Consider the following 15110-nt stretch of genomic DNA (forward strand, 5'->3'; position numbering starts at 1 on the left):
AGGAGTGCCCCAAAACCCGTCTCCACCTCCAGCAGAGCCGTGCCCACGTCCCTGGTGGGCCCAGCCCAGCCCCCCCCCCCCCCCCCCCCCCCCCCCCGGTGCAGAACCTGTCCCTAACGCCCACCCCGCTGTCCCCCCACTCCCACAGGGAGCACCACACCGCTCCCCTCGCCCCAGTGGAACCCACGGGAGCGGAGCGGGGCCCCGTTACACCGAACACCCCGGGGCTCGGGGCCCTTCCCCCCCGGTGCCACGTCCCCCCGATCCCCGTCCCCCCCCCCGGTCCCTTTCCAAGGCCCCGACCTCTGCCGGTGACCGCGGCGGGCCCAAGGCCAGCCAAAGCAAACAGAGGGGGCACGAGGACGGACGGACCGAGGGACAACCGGACGGACACACGGACCGAGGGGGGTCCCAGCGGCTCGGGGCTCCCCCCCGGTGCCGGTACCGCCACCACGGGGGGGAGGGGGCTCGGGGCGGCCCGGCAAGCCCCGGGGCGGGCCCGGTGACCCCCACGACCCCCTAAATCCTTTCATTTCACCCCAAATCCTCTCATTCCACCCCCAAAACCAGCACCGGGGGAACCTCCCCGAGCGCCCCCCCCCCCCCCCCGTTGCCATGGCGACGCCAGGCCCCAAGCCCGGTACCAGGCCCCGGGGCCGTGACCAGGCCCCCGCCGCCCCGTCACCGCCCCCCCCCCAGCCCGGGACCGCCCCCCCGGGACCCCCCGGACCCCCCGGACCCCCTCAGCCCCCCCCCTCGATCCCCCCCCGCCCCCCGCCGTTACCCGCCAGTGCCGCCGCCGCCCGCTCTCCCCTCCCGCTCCGCCGACCGGAAGTGGGCGCCGCGCCACGCCGCTCGGCCTTCCCCCCCCGCCGCCGGCCAATCGGAGCGCCGCTCCTTCCCCGCCGCCGCCACGCGCGGCGCGCCGATTGGTCCGCCCCGCCGTCCGTCACGCCCGCCCCGCCCTCCTCTCCGCCTTCTCCTCCCGGCCCCGCCCCCGCCCGCTGAGGCCCCGCCTCCCCGCGCGGGATGAGGGCGCTGATTGGCTGCAAAGCGCCACGTCCTCACGCGCGCGCCGGCAGACGGCCACGCCCCCCCGGCCCCGCTCCGCCACTGCGCAGGCGCGGCGGGGGAGAGGGGCTGAGGGTGCGGGTGGGGGGGCGGTGGTCACGTGGTGCGGGAAAGGGCGGGAAGAGGCAGGCGGCGGCCGCGAGGGCGGCGCCATTTTGAGGGGGGCGGTGGCGCCATTTTGAGGGGCGCTGAGGGGGGAGCGGGGGCACCGCCGCCGCCTTTTCAGCCTTCCTTGCCCCGCTGAGGTGATGCCGGCCGCCAGCTCTCTGGCAGCAGGGTGCCAGAGGCATCCTGAGGGCGTTCTCTCCCTGCACACCGTGGGCAGCACCTGTGGGGTGAGGGGAGGTGATCACCAAGATGGCGCCCGCCCGCCTCACGGGGCGAGGTCTGTCAGGGTGAGCCTCAGGCAGCGCCGTGCTGCCGAGACGCGGCTTCTCCACAGTTCATAACCCTAAACCCCCAAAATTACACGATGACAGAACAGCTCAGGTTGGGACAGACCTCGTAGATCACCCAGGTCCAGCTAAGAGTTAGGAGAATCTTAGCAAATAGAGCTAAAGAGGATGCTCTCTATCACACAATAAAGGGGATGTTACCCAGCCTAAAACGTAGAAGATGCTCCCCATCCCACAAAGCAGGAGATGTTATCCATCCCAAAACGCAGAGGATGCTCCCCATCCTACAAATCGGGATGTTCCCCATCCCAAAGTGTGAGGCATGCTCCCCATCCCACAAAGCAGGGGACGGTCCCTGTCTTTATTAACTGTTGTGCAAATTAACTACAGCAAGAAGCCTTGGGCCCCTTCCCAAGGTCAGTGTCTTGGTAAGAGCGTGACTGAGTCTGCGCAAAGACAAGAAGTCAACCGGCAGTGGCGAGGAAGAGTCACCAACCTTCATTGACCGCCGCCAGGAGACACTACAGAATGCAGGTGGGAGGAGCTGATGGAAATGACTCCTTGGAACTAATTTTAATACGAAGCGGGGACAGGTTATGCATATGTATAGCCGCATTGTGAAACTCCATGTGTATATAACTCTTTACTGCGTATAACCATGGCAAGTTGCCGCGTCGGGCGGGCACGACTTTGGTGGGACTACCCCCCGTGCTGCCCAGCGCTGAATAAACACACCTACTTTACAGTCCTACTGATTGCGGAGTCTATTTTCTGCAAGTCATCAGCCCGTGTCGTGACAGAGCGGTGACGCCGAGCGGCACCGGCCGTGTCACCGTGGCGGGCGTCCTGCTGGGAGTCCTCGTCACGCTGCGAGGCGCCATGACCGCAGCGGGCCAAAAATAAACACAAGCAGTACAGGGACGCTATGCTGGTGAGCGGACGGCAAATTTTACAAGTTTAAGTCCATTTTGGATTAAAACCGCTGCGTGATGTTAGAGCTGTGTGGCACGAGGTGATCCCATCGGGAGGGAATGCTGCGCGGTACCGAAGTCCAAGCCGGTCATCCATTTTACTCGATCGCCCCGGAGCAGCATCATGTTGCTATTTAATTCCGCACTGCCTCAGCGTATCATGACACATCAGCTCGCCGTTGAGCCCCGGCCAAATAGCGCTATCGGTGAGGTCAGGTCTTAATCACGTCGGATGAGATGCACGCGTCCACATCTGCGCTGGCCGTCTAGACTCCCGCTGTAGTCACTGGAAAGAAATAGGCACTTCCAGGGCATGATTCATCTCATCCTAGAGTAAATGCCTAAATTAGGTCAGAGGAATTGTACCCTCCGGGAGCGTTTCTCGCCGGGCTCTGGAGGGAGCTGGGCTTCGCGCTCCATGGCAGATGCTCGCGCTGGATGCTTGCAGTAAGATGAGACGATTCCCACCCTTTGTGTCACGGTGAGCAATTTTGCAGGCTGCTCCAGCCAGCTGACATTTTAGAGCTCACCCCGACTGTTAGCTCACGAGCCGAAAAGAATGTATGTGAAAGTTCCTTGAAAAAATAGCACTTTGTCACGTCGTTTGGTTTTTTTTTCTTTTAATCTCTGTAGTGCTGATACCAGAAGATAATAAAATAACCACATTTAAAACGACATCGCTCTTTCAAATCATGATCTGCACCGGCGATGGGTTGTGTGAGACTGTGTGTGTGGTGCAGCTGGTCCCTTATCAGAGGGCTGTGGGCAGAGTTTAAAATCGGGAGATTTTTTAAAATGAAAGATGTTTTTTTTTTTAAATGAAAGGGGGGGGGGGCTGTCTGCGTGTTTTAAAAACGTTAATCGTTGTGCTTTCAAACTTTTCTTTGCACACGGGGAGGCTGGAAACTTTTTTTCCCCTTCCTTTTTGTTACGGAGAAGCTGGCATTGTTATAAAACCGGATTTAAAGGCTCGAAGGGAAGCTCCTGGTATCGCACGGCTGCTGATAAGCCCCCGAGTGCCGGGAACACGCCGTGAGATCCTGCCTGGGTGTGGCGAGGGCAGGCTGCGGGGAAGAACGGGGAGGTAGGAGCAAGGAGCACTGGTACCAGCACCGTCCTCTGCAGCGCATCCCAGCAGGATCCCACATGGAGCAGCAGCCACGGCACGGCCCCGAGCTCGGCGAGGGGCCGCGGGGCGCGAGGGGCGTGAGAGCGCCGTTGGCCGCGCTGCGCGCCCGCGAGGCCAAGGGCTGACGCTGCCGCTCAAGCCCCACGGGGGTTTTAGCAGTGACTCAGCCCAGGCTCTGCGCTGGAATTCTGGCTGTGCTCTGATCGGTGTTGGTCCGGCAGAGAGCACAGCGGGGAGAACGGAGCGGTAATTTGAGGCTCCTCCCGTAGTTTTCTGGCAGGAAGGGTACGTTCTCCCTAGTGACCCCTCCGAGGAGGTTAGGGTGCCCTCTGCTTTGCACCGTGACGGCGTTGCTGATAAAAATCTCCACCCGGATCCATCTGGGCACAAGCTCCCGCTGCGGGTGGCCGGGCCGCGGGCTCGCGAGCCCCCAGGGACTACGAGCTTGCCCCGCTGCTCTGGCCGTCCCACAGCAGTGCCTGACAGCTGTCGGGTCAGCTTTCTACTCTGCCCCCATCGCTCCTCGTTGCAGCTCTTCGTTACAGCGTTCCTCACTGCTCGCAGGACCCTCGTGTATTCCCCTTGCAGAGGTGCTCGTGTGCAGGATCCAAGTCACGTCTCCTTCGCGATGAGCTAACAAAGCGCTGGCTCCAAGTACCTCGTAAAAGGCATTTTCTCCAAGGGTCGGACCATTTTCATAGATTCCTTTTTTAGTTCTTCCAGCCTCTCAGAGTCCCGTAAAAACGCTGACACGCTGCAGCTGGATACCGTGCTCTCCCTCCAGCGTTGTGCATGAGGTAAAACCCACCGCCCTGACTGCTGTTTTCCTGTTTCAGGGTTCCTCATCCCTCGATCCCGCTGGTGTCGTTTTCTCAGCGCGGTGCCGTTCGGCGGCACTGCCTGGAGATGTTTCCTTCCTCCTCAGGTCTCATCTTGCTCATGGCGTTATCTGTAACGGGTGCGGGCACAAGACCACGGCTTCGCACAGCTCCCACTTCGTTTCTCAGTAAATAGAATCCCGATGTTTGGAGGTGCTGGACGCCTGCTAATTGCACCTTTAGCCTCTACCAGAGGCAGCGGACTAGGAGAGGCGTTACTCATTAACCACCTTCTGGCCGCATCCTTGTTTGCCTCTTCACCGTGCGCCCCGCGAGCGGGCAGGCTCGGGGCGGATGACCTCGGTGCCGGTGGACGTTGCGAGCTCGCCGTGCCGGTCGCCTCGCCCTCGGCCGCCGCTTTGGACGCGGACCAGGAGCCGCTTTCGTTTTGAGCCCCGGGCCCTCGGAGCACCGGCGGGACGACGAAGTGAAGCACAGCCCGCATCGCCGAGCAGCTGCCGGAGCGCGGCCGTGGCTTACGGCCGGTGCCGCGGTGGTTGAGGCAGCGGGGCCGTGACGAGGTGCGACAGCTGGGAAGCTCGGCCGCGGCGCGTCCCGCTGGAAATAAAGCGCCCTTTGTCAGCGCGGGGCCGACGCGGCAGGTGCCTCGCGGGCGCCCGCTTCGGGGCGGCCTCGCTCCCTGCCGGCGCCGTGGGAGAACGAGGAGCGTGAGGCCAAGGACCGGCTCCGTGCCTCAGTTTCCCTCCGTGGGAGCCTCCTTTTGAGAGGCTGAAGTCAGGCGAAAGGAATCTCGCCGCCACGACCAGATTTGTAGCCAGAACTGGGGGATTTTGCCGGGCGACACGGCGCTGCGCAGGCACAAACGAAGACGGGGACGGCCGCGGGGTGGGGGCGCCTTCCCCCGCCCACCCTGTGCCTCCTTCCCTCGGCGCACTGCAGCATCCCACGCCAACACACGCAGCGCTTCAGGCACCGAGAGCCCAGACAGACGGACACCGAGGGCCCGGACAGACGGACACGGCCCCATCCCACCTGTACGCCCGGTGCTGTGCCTCCCCGGGGAGCGGTGCCAGGAGGGGACAACGGGAGAGCACAAACCAAAGCCCGGCCTGCGGGGCGAAGGACGTGCCCTCGGGCACACAGAGCGACCAACGAGCGGCATGCGGCGAGGCCGAGGGGCCGAGGAATGCCCCCGTTAATCCCCCCCGCGCCGCCAACAGCTATTTCGGGAGGCCGCAGCGGGCTCGGTGCCGGGGCGCTCCTCCTCCTGCGCCGCTCGCCCGGCGCTCGGGGAGCCCGCGGCCCGCAAACGGTGGCCGAAGGGAGGACGGGAGTCCCCGTCCCGCAGCGGGAGGCCCCCGCCGCCGTGCCCACGCGTGCCGCAGGCTCCTGGCCTCCGGCCACTCCGTCCTCCCCGCCGCGGCCGCCTGCCGGCGCTCCCAGAGAGAAAAAATCAGGGGGAATTCCTGCTCCCGGAGCAGATTGATTTAATTAAGGCTGCTTAAACCAGGAACCTCGAGCTCAGTCAGCGAGCAGGGGGCCTGAAATTAATTCCAGTTCAGCGGCACTCCAACTCTGCTCGATTCCGGCGTTTTCTTGTGGAATCGCCCGCTGCGGGCGCTGGCCCCGGCGCTTCTACCCATGGCCGTGCTGCTGCTGCTGCTGCTCCTCACGGGGCCCGGGAGCGTCCCCGAGGTCAGCAGCGCGCCGGTAGCGGTGCCGGCGGGCCCCTCGCTCCGCGGCCCCTCGTCAGCGCGGCCGCCTGGGTGCTGCGGATGATCTTAGAGGCCAGGAAGCTGCAAACAACCGCGCTCTGCCCATAAAAAGCCACGGGCGCTCGGCGCGGGGGTGGCGCGGGCCAGCAGCGCCTGGCGGTGGGGGAGCGCGCCCGGCACGTGCCCACCCCCCGCGTCCCATCATCGCCGCGGGGGCGAGGGGAGAGCCCCGAGACGTGGCCCCGATCCCCTTGTGTGCGTTGTGGGGTGCCCCCCAGCCGCCCACACACGGGGACGGGGACACCCAGGGGGGCTGCACCCACCCGTTTTCTGCGGCTTGGCACCCCCGGTGGAGGTGACTCCTGGCCAGGCTGTCGGTGTGTGGAGGCCGGCAGGAGCCGCGATGTGGCACGCGGAGTGCCACGTCTCTTGTCACCGAGTGCCCCACGGGGACACGGCCACGGGACCTGCACCCGGCAGTGGTGTTAGAAGGGCGCGCAGCGCTCCTAGGCAGGATGTGGGCAAACGCAGTGATGCGAGGGGGCACGGCCGGCCTTCCTCGTGCCTCTACCACCCTCCAACATGCATCTTGTGGCTCTGGGGTGTCCCTCCTCACTGCCCGTGCTACAGCGCCACGCCGTAACGAGCCGGGGCCCAGATGGCTGACGGGGACACGGGACGTGGCTCAGGCCCGGGGAAATTAAAATTAAATCAACGTGGCGCTCCCGAAATTTGGGAGGATGGGAAAGTGGTGGGCACCAGGAGGGCGGCGAGCCCACAGAGCTTCCTCGACACCTCCGGGGCTGCACCGGGGGGGGAGCGGGCACTGGGGTGGGAAGGGGAGCGGGGACACAGGGGGAAGGATGGCGGGGAGGGAGATGGAGGGGGAGAGGGGAGATAGAACAGTAACGGTGAGGGTGGGGAGGGGGAGGGTGGTGGTGGTAATAATATAACGGCAGTGATAATAACAGTGGGGGGAGAGAGTGGTGGTAATGTAACGGTAATGATGAGGATGAGGAGGGTGGTAAGGATGTACTGAGAATGATGAGGAGAATGAGGGTGAGGATGGCAATAACGCGACGATAACGATAATATTGTGAACGTAATAGAACGGTAACAACGGTGGGGATGGTGAGGGTGATGACGATGATCATAATATAATAGTGGGAATGATAAGGGTGAGGATGGTGGTAATGTAATGGCAACGATAATGAGGAGGATGAGGATGATGGTAATAATATAATGATAGTGATAGTGAGGTTGAGGGTGGTAATATGATAAAAATAATAATGAGAATGATGAGAATGAGGATGGTATTATAACGATGTTAATGAGAATGAGGAGGATGATGGTAATATGGTAACGATAACGAGAATGATTAGGATAATGGTGGTAATATAACGATAACAGTATCAGTTATTACTATACTGCTATCAGTTATAACATAGTGGGAGTGACGAGGACGAGGGCAATAATGCAGCAATAACGATACTAATGAGGATAATGAGGTGGTTGGTAATAATGTAATGGTAACAGTAATGAGGATGATGATGGTAATATAACGATAACAATACTAATGAGGAAGATGATGGTAATATAATGGTAATGGCAATAATGATGTAAAATAATAATGTTATATATAATATAAATAATATAACAAATAATATAAATAAGAATAACATAAGCTAATAGCAGTAGCGATGCTGGCAATACAAAACACTACAAAATACGAATTAAAACGCCAGCAATAACAATCAACCTGGGCCTGGGCCTAGGCCTCAGGCCTGGGTTGCCGCGTTGCTAGGCAACGCCCGCTTCCCCAGCCGGAAGAAGCGGGAGCCGCCCCCGCTGCCTGACGGCCGCGCTGCCCAATAGCATGAGGGAAGGCGGCAAAGCCAGCCAATCCCCGCTCCGAGGGGGCGGGAGGAGCGACCCTTAAAGCGGCCACACCGGTGGGCCCCACCCCGTGCAACCGGCGCTCCTAAGCCCCGCCCACACCCGCAACCAACCAATCACAGCCCGCCTGGGAGCGAGCCGGCCACGCCCACCGCGGGGCTTCCCCGACGGGGCGGGGGGGGGGAGGGAGAGGGGAGGGCGCGGCGCATGCAAATGAGATGCAAACGACATGCAAATGAGGCGCGCCGTGCGGAAGCGCTGCGAGGAGGCGGCGGCGGCGGCGGCCGGACCCGGGGGGCGCGGGTGAGAGCTGGGGGGGGGGGGGGGGGTCCTAAAGGGGGGTGGGAGGGGATTTGGGGGGGGGGAAGGGGGGGTGTGGGGGAAGGGGGGGGTGTGGGGGAGGGGCGAGGACCCCTGGGGGGGGGGCAGCGGTGCGGGGGGGGCCCCACGCGTGTGCATACGCACACGCGTGGGGCCCCCCCGCACCGCTGCCCCCCCTAAAATCTGTGCCCCCTCCCCCAAATCCCCCCCCCAAATTCCCCTCCCCCACACCTGGGACCACCCCCCCCCCCCCCCCCCGGGCACCCCAATGGGGAGGGGGGAATGGGGGGGGAGGGGTAAAAAGCCCCCCCCCCCCCCCCCGACACCACCCTAGGGTGGGGGTGGGGCAGTGCAGGGGTGGCCTCATGCCCCCCCAACCCCCCCCTCCCCCATGGGGTCACTTTGTGCCCCCCCCCCCCCATGATGTCGTCGTCCCCCCCACCCCCCCGGTGTCACTTCTCCTTTCGGGGGGAGCGGTTCCGCTTTCGGGTCCCCCCCTCTCCGGTTCCTCCTTGGTCACTGGGGGGGGGGGGGGGGCATGAGTGGGTGGTGGTGGTCCCATGGGTGGGGGCATCACTGGGGGTGGCGGGGTGTGGTGGGGCACCCTAAGTGACTGTGGGGGGAGGGGGGGGCACCCAGAGGTGGTCACGGGTGGTGGGTGACCATGGGTGATGGGTGTGATGGGTCACCAGAGGTGGCCGCAGGTGGTGGGTGACCGTGGGTGGTCACTGAGCGTGGGTGATGGGTGACCACCACGGGTGGCCGGATGTGATGGGCCACCTCAGTTGACCATGGGTGTTGGGTGACCATGGGTGATGGGTGTGGTGGGTCACCTCACTTGACGGTAGGTGTTGGGTGGCCATGGGTGCTGGGTCACCCTAAGTGACCACGGGGGGGTGGGCGACTGGGTGTGATGGGTGCCCAGAGGTGGCTGAGTGTGATGGGTCACCACAGGTGACCGTGGGTGGTGGGTGGTCATGGGTGATAGATGACCATGGGAGACCATGGCTGCCCAGAGATGCCCACGTGTGTTGGGTCAACTCAGTTGACCATGGGTGATGGGTGGCCATGGGTGATCACTGACCATGGATGATGGGTGGCCATGGGTGATCATTGACCGTGGATGATGGGTGGCCATGGGAGGTGGCTGGGTGTGATGGGTCACCTCAGTTGACCATAGGTGGTGGGTTACCATGCGTGATCGCTGACCATGGATGATAGATGACCATGGGTGCCCAGAGGTGGCTAGGTATGATGGGTCGCCACAGTTGACCATAGGTTATAGGTGGCAGGTGACTACGGGTGATGGGTGGCCATGGATGATAGACGACCATGGGTGACCAGAGGTGGCCGGGTGTGTTGGGTCACCACAGTTGACCACAGGTCACCATGAGTGATGGGTGACCATGGCTGGGTGTGATGGGTCACCACGGCTGACCATGGGTGATGGGTGACCATGGGTGATAGGTGACTGTGGGTGATGGGTGACCAGAGGTGACCCTGTCTGGGTGTGACGGGTCACCACGTCTGACCGCAGGTGACCGGAGGTGACAGGAGGTGACCGGAGGTGACCGTCGGCCACCCCCCCGCCATGACGGCGCCGCCGCGCCGCGTCCGCCTGAAGCCGTGGCTGCTGGCGCAGGTGGAGAGCCAGCGCTACCCGGGGCTGCAGTGGGTGGACAAGCGGCAGCGCCTCTTCTGCATCCCCTGGCACCACGCCACGCGCCACCTCCCGCCGCAGGAGGACGACGGCACCATCTTCAAGGTGGGACCGCGCCGCCCAACGCGCGGAACGCGGCCCCAGCGGCCCCGCCTCGAACGGGCCCGGCCGTGACCCTGACCCTAACGAGCCCATCCGTGACCCTGACCCTAACGAGCCCATCCGTGATCCTAACCCTAACGAGCCCATCCGTGATCCTAACCCTAATGAGACCATCCATGATCTTAATCCTAACGAGCTCATCCATGACCCTGACCCTAACGAGACCATCCGTGATCCTAACCCTAACGAGCCCATCCGTGATCCTAACCCTAATGAGACCATCCATGGTCCTAACCCTAATGAGACCATCCGTGACCCTAACCCTAACGAGCCCATCCATGGTCCTAACCCTAATGAGACCATGTGATCATATCCCTAACAACCCTGACTCTAACGAGCCCATCCCTGATCCTAATTCTAACGACCCCATCCATGAGCCTAACCCTAATGAGCCCATCCGTGACCCTATCTTAGTGACCCCAACCCTAATGACCCTGGCCCTGTCTCTAATGACCCCGTCTCTAATGATCCCATCCATGATCCTAATCCTAATCCTAATGACCATGACCCTAATAAGCCCACCCATGATCCTAACCCTAATGACCCTAATCCTAATGAGTCCATCTGTGACCCTGTCCTAGTGGCCATAACCCTAACGACCCCCAACCCTGTCTCTAATGATCCCATACATGATCCTAATCCTAATGACCATAACTCTAACGAGCCCATCTGTGATCCTAACTCTAATGGCCATAACCCTAATGACTCTAACCCTATCACTAATGACTTTAATCCTAAAGACCTTAACCCTGTCCCTAGAAACCCTTCTCCCCTTTCCCTAGTGACCCTGTCCCAAGTGACCCTAACCCTAATGACCCTTTCCATAGTGACCCTGACCCTAGTGACCCTATCCATAGTGACCCTAATCACCCTATTCCTAGTAACCCTGACCCTAACGACCCTTTCCCCAGTGACATTAATGACCTTATCCCAATTGACCCCAACTCTAGTGACCCTAACCCTAATGACCCTTTCCATGGTGACCCTGACCCTAATGACCCTATCCCTAGTGACCCTGATGACCTTATCCCAACTGACCCCAACTCTAGTGACCCTAACCCTAATGACCTTTCCATGGTGACCCTATCCCTAGTGACCCCAACCCTAGCGACCCTTTCCCTGACCCCAAATCCCTGACCCTGTTCCTCGCTGCGTCCCCAGGCGTGGGCCATGGAGACGGGGAAGTTCACGGAGGGGGTGGACGAGCCCGACCCCGCCAAGTGGAAGGCCAACCTGCGCTGCGCCCTCAACAAGAGCCGCGAGTTCCGCCTGCGCTACGACGGCACCAAGGACGCCCCCCCCAAGCCCTACAAGGTGTACGAGGTGTGCGAGGCCGACGGCGCAGGTAGGGGGCACGAGGTGGACCCAGCAGCCAGGGGGGGGAACCCGCGCCCCACAAGTCCTGAGCACCCCGTGGGGCCACAGGGTCCTACGGGGCCCCAGTGTCCCGCAAGGCTCCAGCACCCCAAAAGGATCTGGCACCCCATGGGACCCCCACCACCCTACAAGTTCCTAGAGGTCCCATGGGGCCCCAGCTCCTTGCAATGCCCCAGCACCCCCAAAAGGACCTGGCACCCCACAAGTCCCCAGCACCGGTACCCCATGGGACCCTCAACGCCCCACAAGTCCCGAGTGCCCCACAAAGATCTGGCACCCCACGGGACCCCCAGCACCCCACAAGGACCTGGCACCCTACAAGTCCCCAGCACCCTACAAGTTCCCAGCACCCCACAAGCCCTCAGCGCCCCACAAGTCCCCGGCACCCCACGGGACCCCACAGTACCCCACAAGTCCCCAGCACCCCACAAGCCCTCAGTGCCCCGTTCCCCTCTCTCCCTCGCAGAAGCGGTGGCCGGGGACGACTTCAGCTGCGGCGGGGAGGAGGACATGAGCCAGGTACCTACGGGGCAGCGGGGGGGGGGGGGGCAGCCCCCTGCCCCACACTTGGGGGTCCCTCACCCCATAACCGCCCACGCTCTGTGCCTCGCAGCTGCAGAAGCTGACGTCCCTGAGCATCGATGCTGAGCCGGCCGCGGGGGGCGCCCCGTGGGAGGGCAGTGAAGTGGGGGCGTCCTCGGCTGCCCCCCAACCCCGCTGCCCCCCAGACGCCGCCGTCCACGCCGGGGACCTGCTGCCCCCCTACTCCTGGCCCAAGGAGGAGCCCCCCTTTGGCAGCGCCTGCCCTGTGGGGCCCTTCCTGCCCGGGGGGGCAGTGGCAGCCCCCGAGCTGCCCCCCGGCGCTGCCAGCACCATGCCCCCCCCGGCCGCCCTGGCGCCCATGGAGCACGGGGTCCCCAACCTGCTCATCAGCCCCCACTTGCTGCCACGTGAGCACCCGTGGGTGGGGGTGGGCGTGGGGTGGGTGGGCATTGGCCACGGGTGTGGGGTGGCCATGGGGTGGCTATGGGGTGGGCGTGGGGTTGACAGTGAGGGGGCTGTGGGGTGGTTGGCAATGGGCACTGGGGTGGTGGGGCATGGCTGCGGGGTGGCCGTGGGGTGGTTGAACGTGGCTATGGGGTTGACAGTGATGGAAAAGTGAGGGAACATGGACGCGGGGGGCCATGGGGTGGTTGGCAGTGGTTGGGCATGGCTGTGGCCATTGGCCATGGGTGTGAGGTGGCCACGGAGTGGCTGAAGGTGGCCGTGGGGTGATTGGACATGGCCGTGGGGTGGTTGGTCATGGGTGTGAGGTGGCTGAACGTGGGGTTGCTGTGGGGTGGGTGGCCGTGGGGTTGGCAGATGATAATAGGGGGACACAGATGAGGCCTGAGGCCGTGGGGGTGGCTGAAGGTGGCCGTGGGGTGGTTGGGGGTGAGAGAGCATGGGCGTGGGGTTGACCGTGGTGTCTGACAACGGGGGCACAGCTACGGGGCGGCCGGACCCGGGGTGCCCGCGCGTGGCTCAGGCCCCCGTCCCTCCGGCAGTGACCGACCTGGAGCTCAAGTTCCAGTACCGGGGCCGCCAGGTCTGCGTCCTCACCATCAGCAACCCCCACGGCTGCCGCCTCTTCCACAGCAGCCTGGAGCCCACGCAGGAGCAGGTGGAGCTCTTCGGGCCGCTGACGCTGGAGCAGGTCCGCTTCCCCGCCGCCGACGGCATCCCCAACGAGAAGCAGCGCTTCTACACCCACCAGCTGCTGGACGTGCTCGACCGCGGGCTCATCCTGGAGCTGCAGGGCCAGGACATCTACGCCATCCGCCTCTGCCAGTGCAAGGTCTTCTGGAGCGGGCCCTGCGCCGCCCACTGCGCCGGCCCCAACCCCATCGAGAGGGAGAAGAAGACCAAGCTCTTCAGCCTCGAGGGGTTTCTCAACGGTGAGGGGGGGAGCAGAGGCTGGGGTTGTCTCCTGCGTCCCCCGCCATGGGGTTGGGGACATTGTGTTGGTGTAGGGGACATCGTGTTGGTGTGGGAGACACCTTGTTGGTGTGGGGGACATTGCGTTGGTGTGGGGGACACCAACCAGCACGTGGGGACCTGCTGGGGTGGAAGGGCACCGTGATGACATGGGGACACCATGATGACATGGAGACACTGCGTTGGTATGGGGGACACCGCGTTGGCGTGGGGGACACCACATTGGTGTGGGGGGCACCAGCTGGAAGATGGGGCCTGGATGTCCTCGGGGACACTCGGGCCAGCATGGGGGACATTGGGCAGCACATGGGGACCGGGTGGCACGGGGACAATGCCAGCACGGGCACTGCCACCCAGAAGGAGAACCAGCAGGGCCGGCGCTGCCCCTCACCGCGGCGCCTGGCCCCCAGGCCTGATCCTGTTCCAGAAGGGGCAGACCACCACGCCGCCCCCCTTCGAGATCTTCTTCTGCTTCGGCGAGGAGTGGCCGGACCAGAAGCCCAAGGAGAAGAAGCTGATCACGGTGCAGGTGAGGGGGGCGAGCGGCGCCGCGCTGGGGCACCCGTGGTGGTGGCAGCGGCGGCGGTAGGGCCGGGGCTGACGCGCGGGGCTCTTGCAGGTGGTGCCGGTGGCGGCGCGGCTGCTGCTGGAGATGTTCTCGGGGGAGCTGTCGTGGTCGGCCGACAGCATCCCGCTGCAGATCTCCCACCCCGACCTGAAGGACAGGATGGTGGAGCAGTTCAAGGAGCTCTACCAGCTCTGGCAGAGCCAGCAGCGCCTGCCGCAGCCCCCGGCACGCACCGAGCCCGGCCCCTGGGCGCTGCCGCCCGGGTCCCTGCCCCAGTGAGGGGACACGGGGACAGCCCCGCACTGGCACCGCGGCGCCCGATGCCGCCGCCAGGCTGGTGGAGACGGGGACACCCAGCACCACAGGACCACGACGGGGCAGGGACGGGGCTGCGCTTGCCCGGCGGGGAGCTGTCACCGGGCTGCAGCAGAGACATGGGACCAAGAGCGCGGTGCCACAGCTCCCCAGGCAGGTTTGGGGAGAAACGGCGAGAAAATGGGGCCAGGATGGGGACACCCAGCACCAGCAGGGCCAGCGGGGCGAATGGCTCTGGGGACATCAGCGCTGCAAGGACACCGCATCTCAAGGGCCACCGCCACCACTGCAGGCCCTCGGTGCCCCTCCAGCCACGACGTCTTCCCCACCCCGCGTGCACCCAAGAACCAGGCTGGGCCGCGGGTTTTTAATTTATTTTTCTTTTTTTTTTTTTTTTTTGAATTTTGTGTTTAATTGTTCTCGAGATGGCTACAACACCAGACGGAACAGCATGCGCGCCCGCGGGGCCCCGCGCGCCCGGGGCCGTCTCCCAGCCCTGTCCCTGCACTCGCTCGAGCCGTCTCCGCCGCGCTCGGTCAAACCCCAAAGAAACCAAATAATAATAAAAACAAAAAAAAAAAAATATAACCAAACCAAAAAGAAAAAAGCTAAAAAAAAAGAAAAATATATAATATATATTTAAACAGTCTGTCCCGCCTGCGTCTGTTCCAGGAGGCCGCCGCCGCCGCGCGTCCCCGGGCCGAGCCCCGGCCT

At 63.3% G+C, this 15110-nt stretch overlaps 2 protein-coding genes across 4 annotated transcripts in view; one reads left to right on the forward strand and one right to left on the reverse strand.

Annotated features, from left to right (window-relative positions):
* Positions 1-15110, reverse strand: part of CALU (calumenin) — a 130417-nt gene that overhangs the window by 9272 nt on the left and 106035 nt on the right. For 2 of the 3 annotated variants that reach the window (XM_066996429.1, XM_066996356.1), the window contains exon 1: positions 785-935. The exons of the other annotated variant lie outside the window; for it this stretch is intronic. The gene's annotated coding sequence lies outside the window, so the exon portion shown is untranslated. Of the gene's footprint in view, positions 1-784; positions 936-15110 lie in introns of those variants that run through there. 3 annotated transcript variants of the gene reach the window in all.
* Positions 8177-15040, forward strand: IRF5 (interferon regulatory factor 5). The gene is made up of 8 exons (XM_066996322.1): positions 8177-8319; positions 9875-10102; positions 11321-11504; positions 12003-12055; positions 12150-12486; positions 13084-13473; positions 13924-14042; positions 14133-15040. The coding sequence occupies exons 2-8, from the start codon at positions 9929-9931 to the stop codon at positions 14358-14360; spliced, it is 1485 nt and encodes a 494-aa protein (XP_066852423.1). The 5' UTR covers positions 8177-8319; positions 9875-9928; the 3' UTR covers positions 14361-15040.

Source organism: Anser cygnoides, chromosome 1 (genome assembly GCF_040182565.1).
Source record: "Anser cygnoides isolate HZ-2024a breed goose chromosome 1, Taihu_goose_T2T_genome, whole genome shotgun sequence".
Classification (NCBI taxonomy): Eukaryota; Metazoa; Chordata; class Aves; order Anseriformes; family Anatidae; genus Anser; species Anser cygnoides.

Coding starts and splice junctions, on each gene's coding strand:
- IRF5 (XM_066996322.1), top strand. CDS start 9,929: ATGACGGCGCCGCCGCGCCGCGTCCGCCTGAAGCCGTGGCTGCTGGCG. Junction 10,103..11,320: donor ACGACGGCACCATCTTCAAG/GTGGGACCGCGC, acceptor CTGCGTCCCCAG/GCGTGGGCCATGGAGACGGG. Junction 13,474..13,923: donor CCTCGAGGGGTTTCTCAACG/GTGAGGGGGGGA, acceptor CCTGGCCCCCAG/GCCTGATCCTGTTCCAGAAG.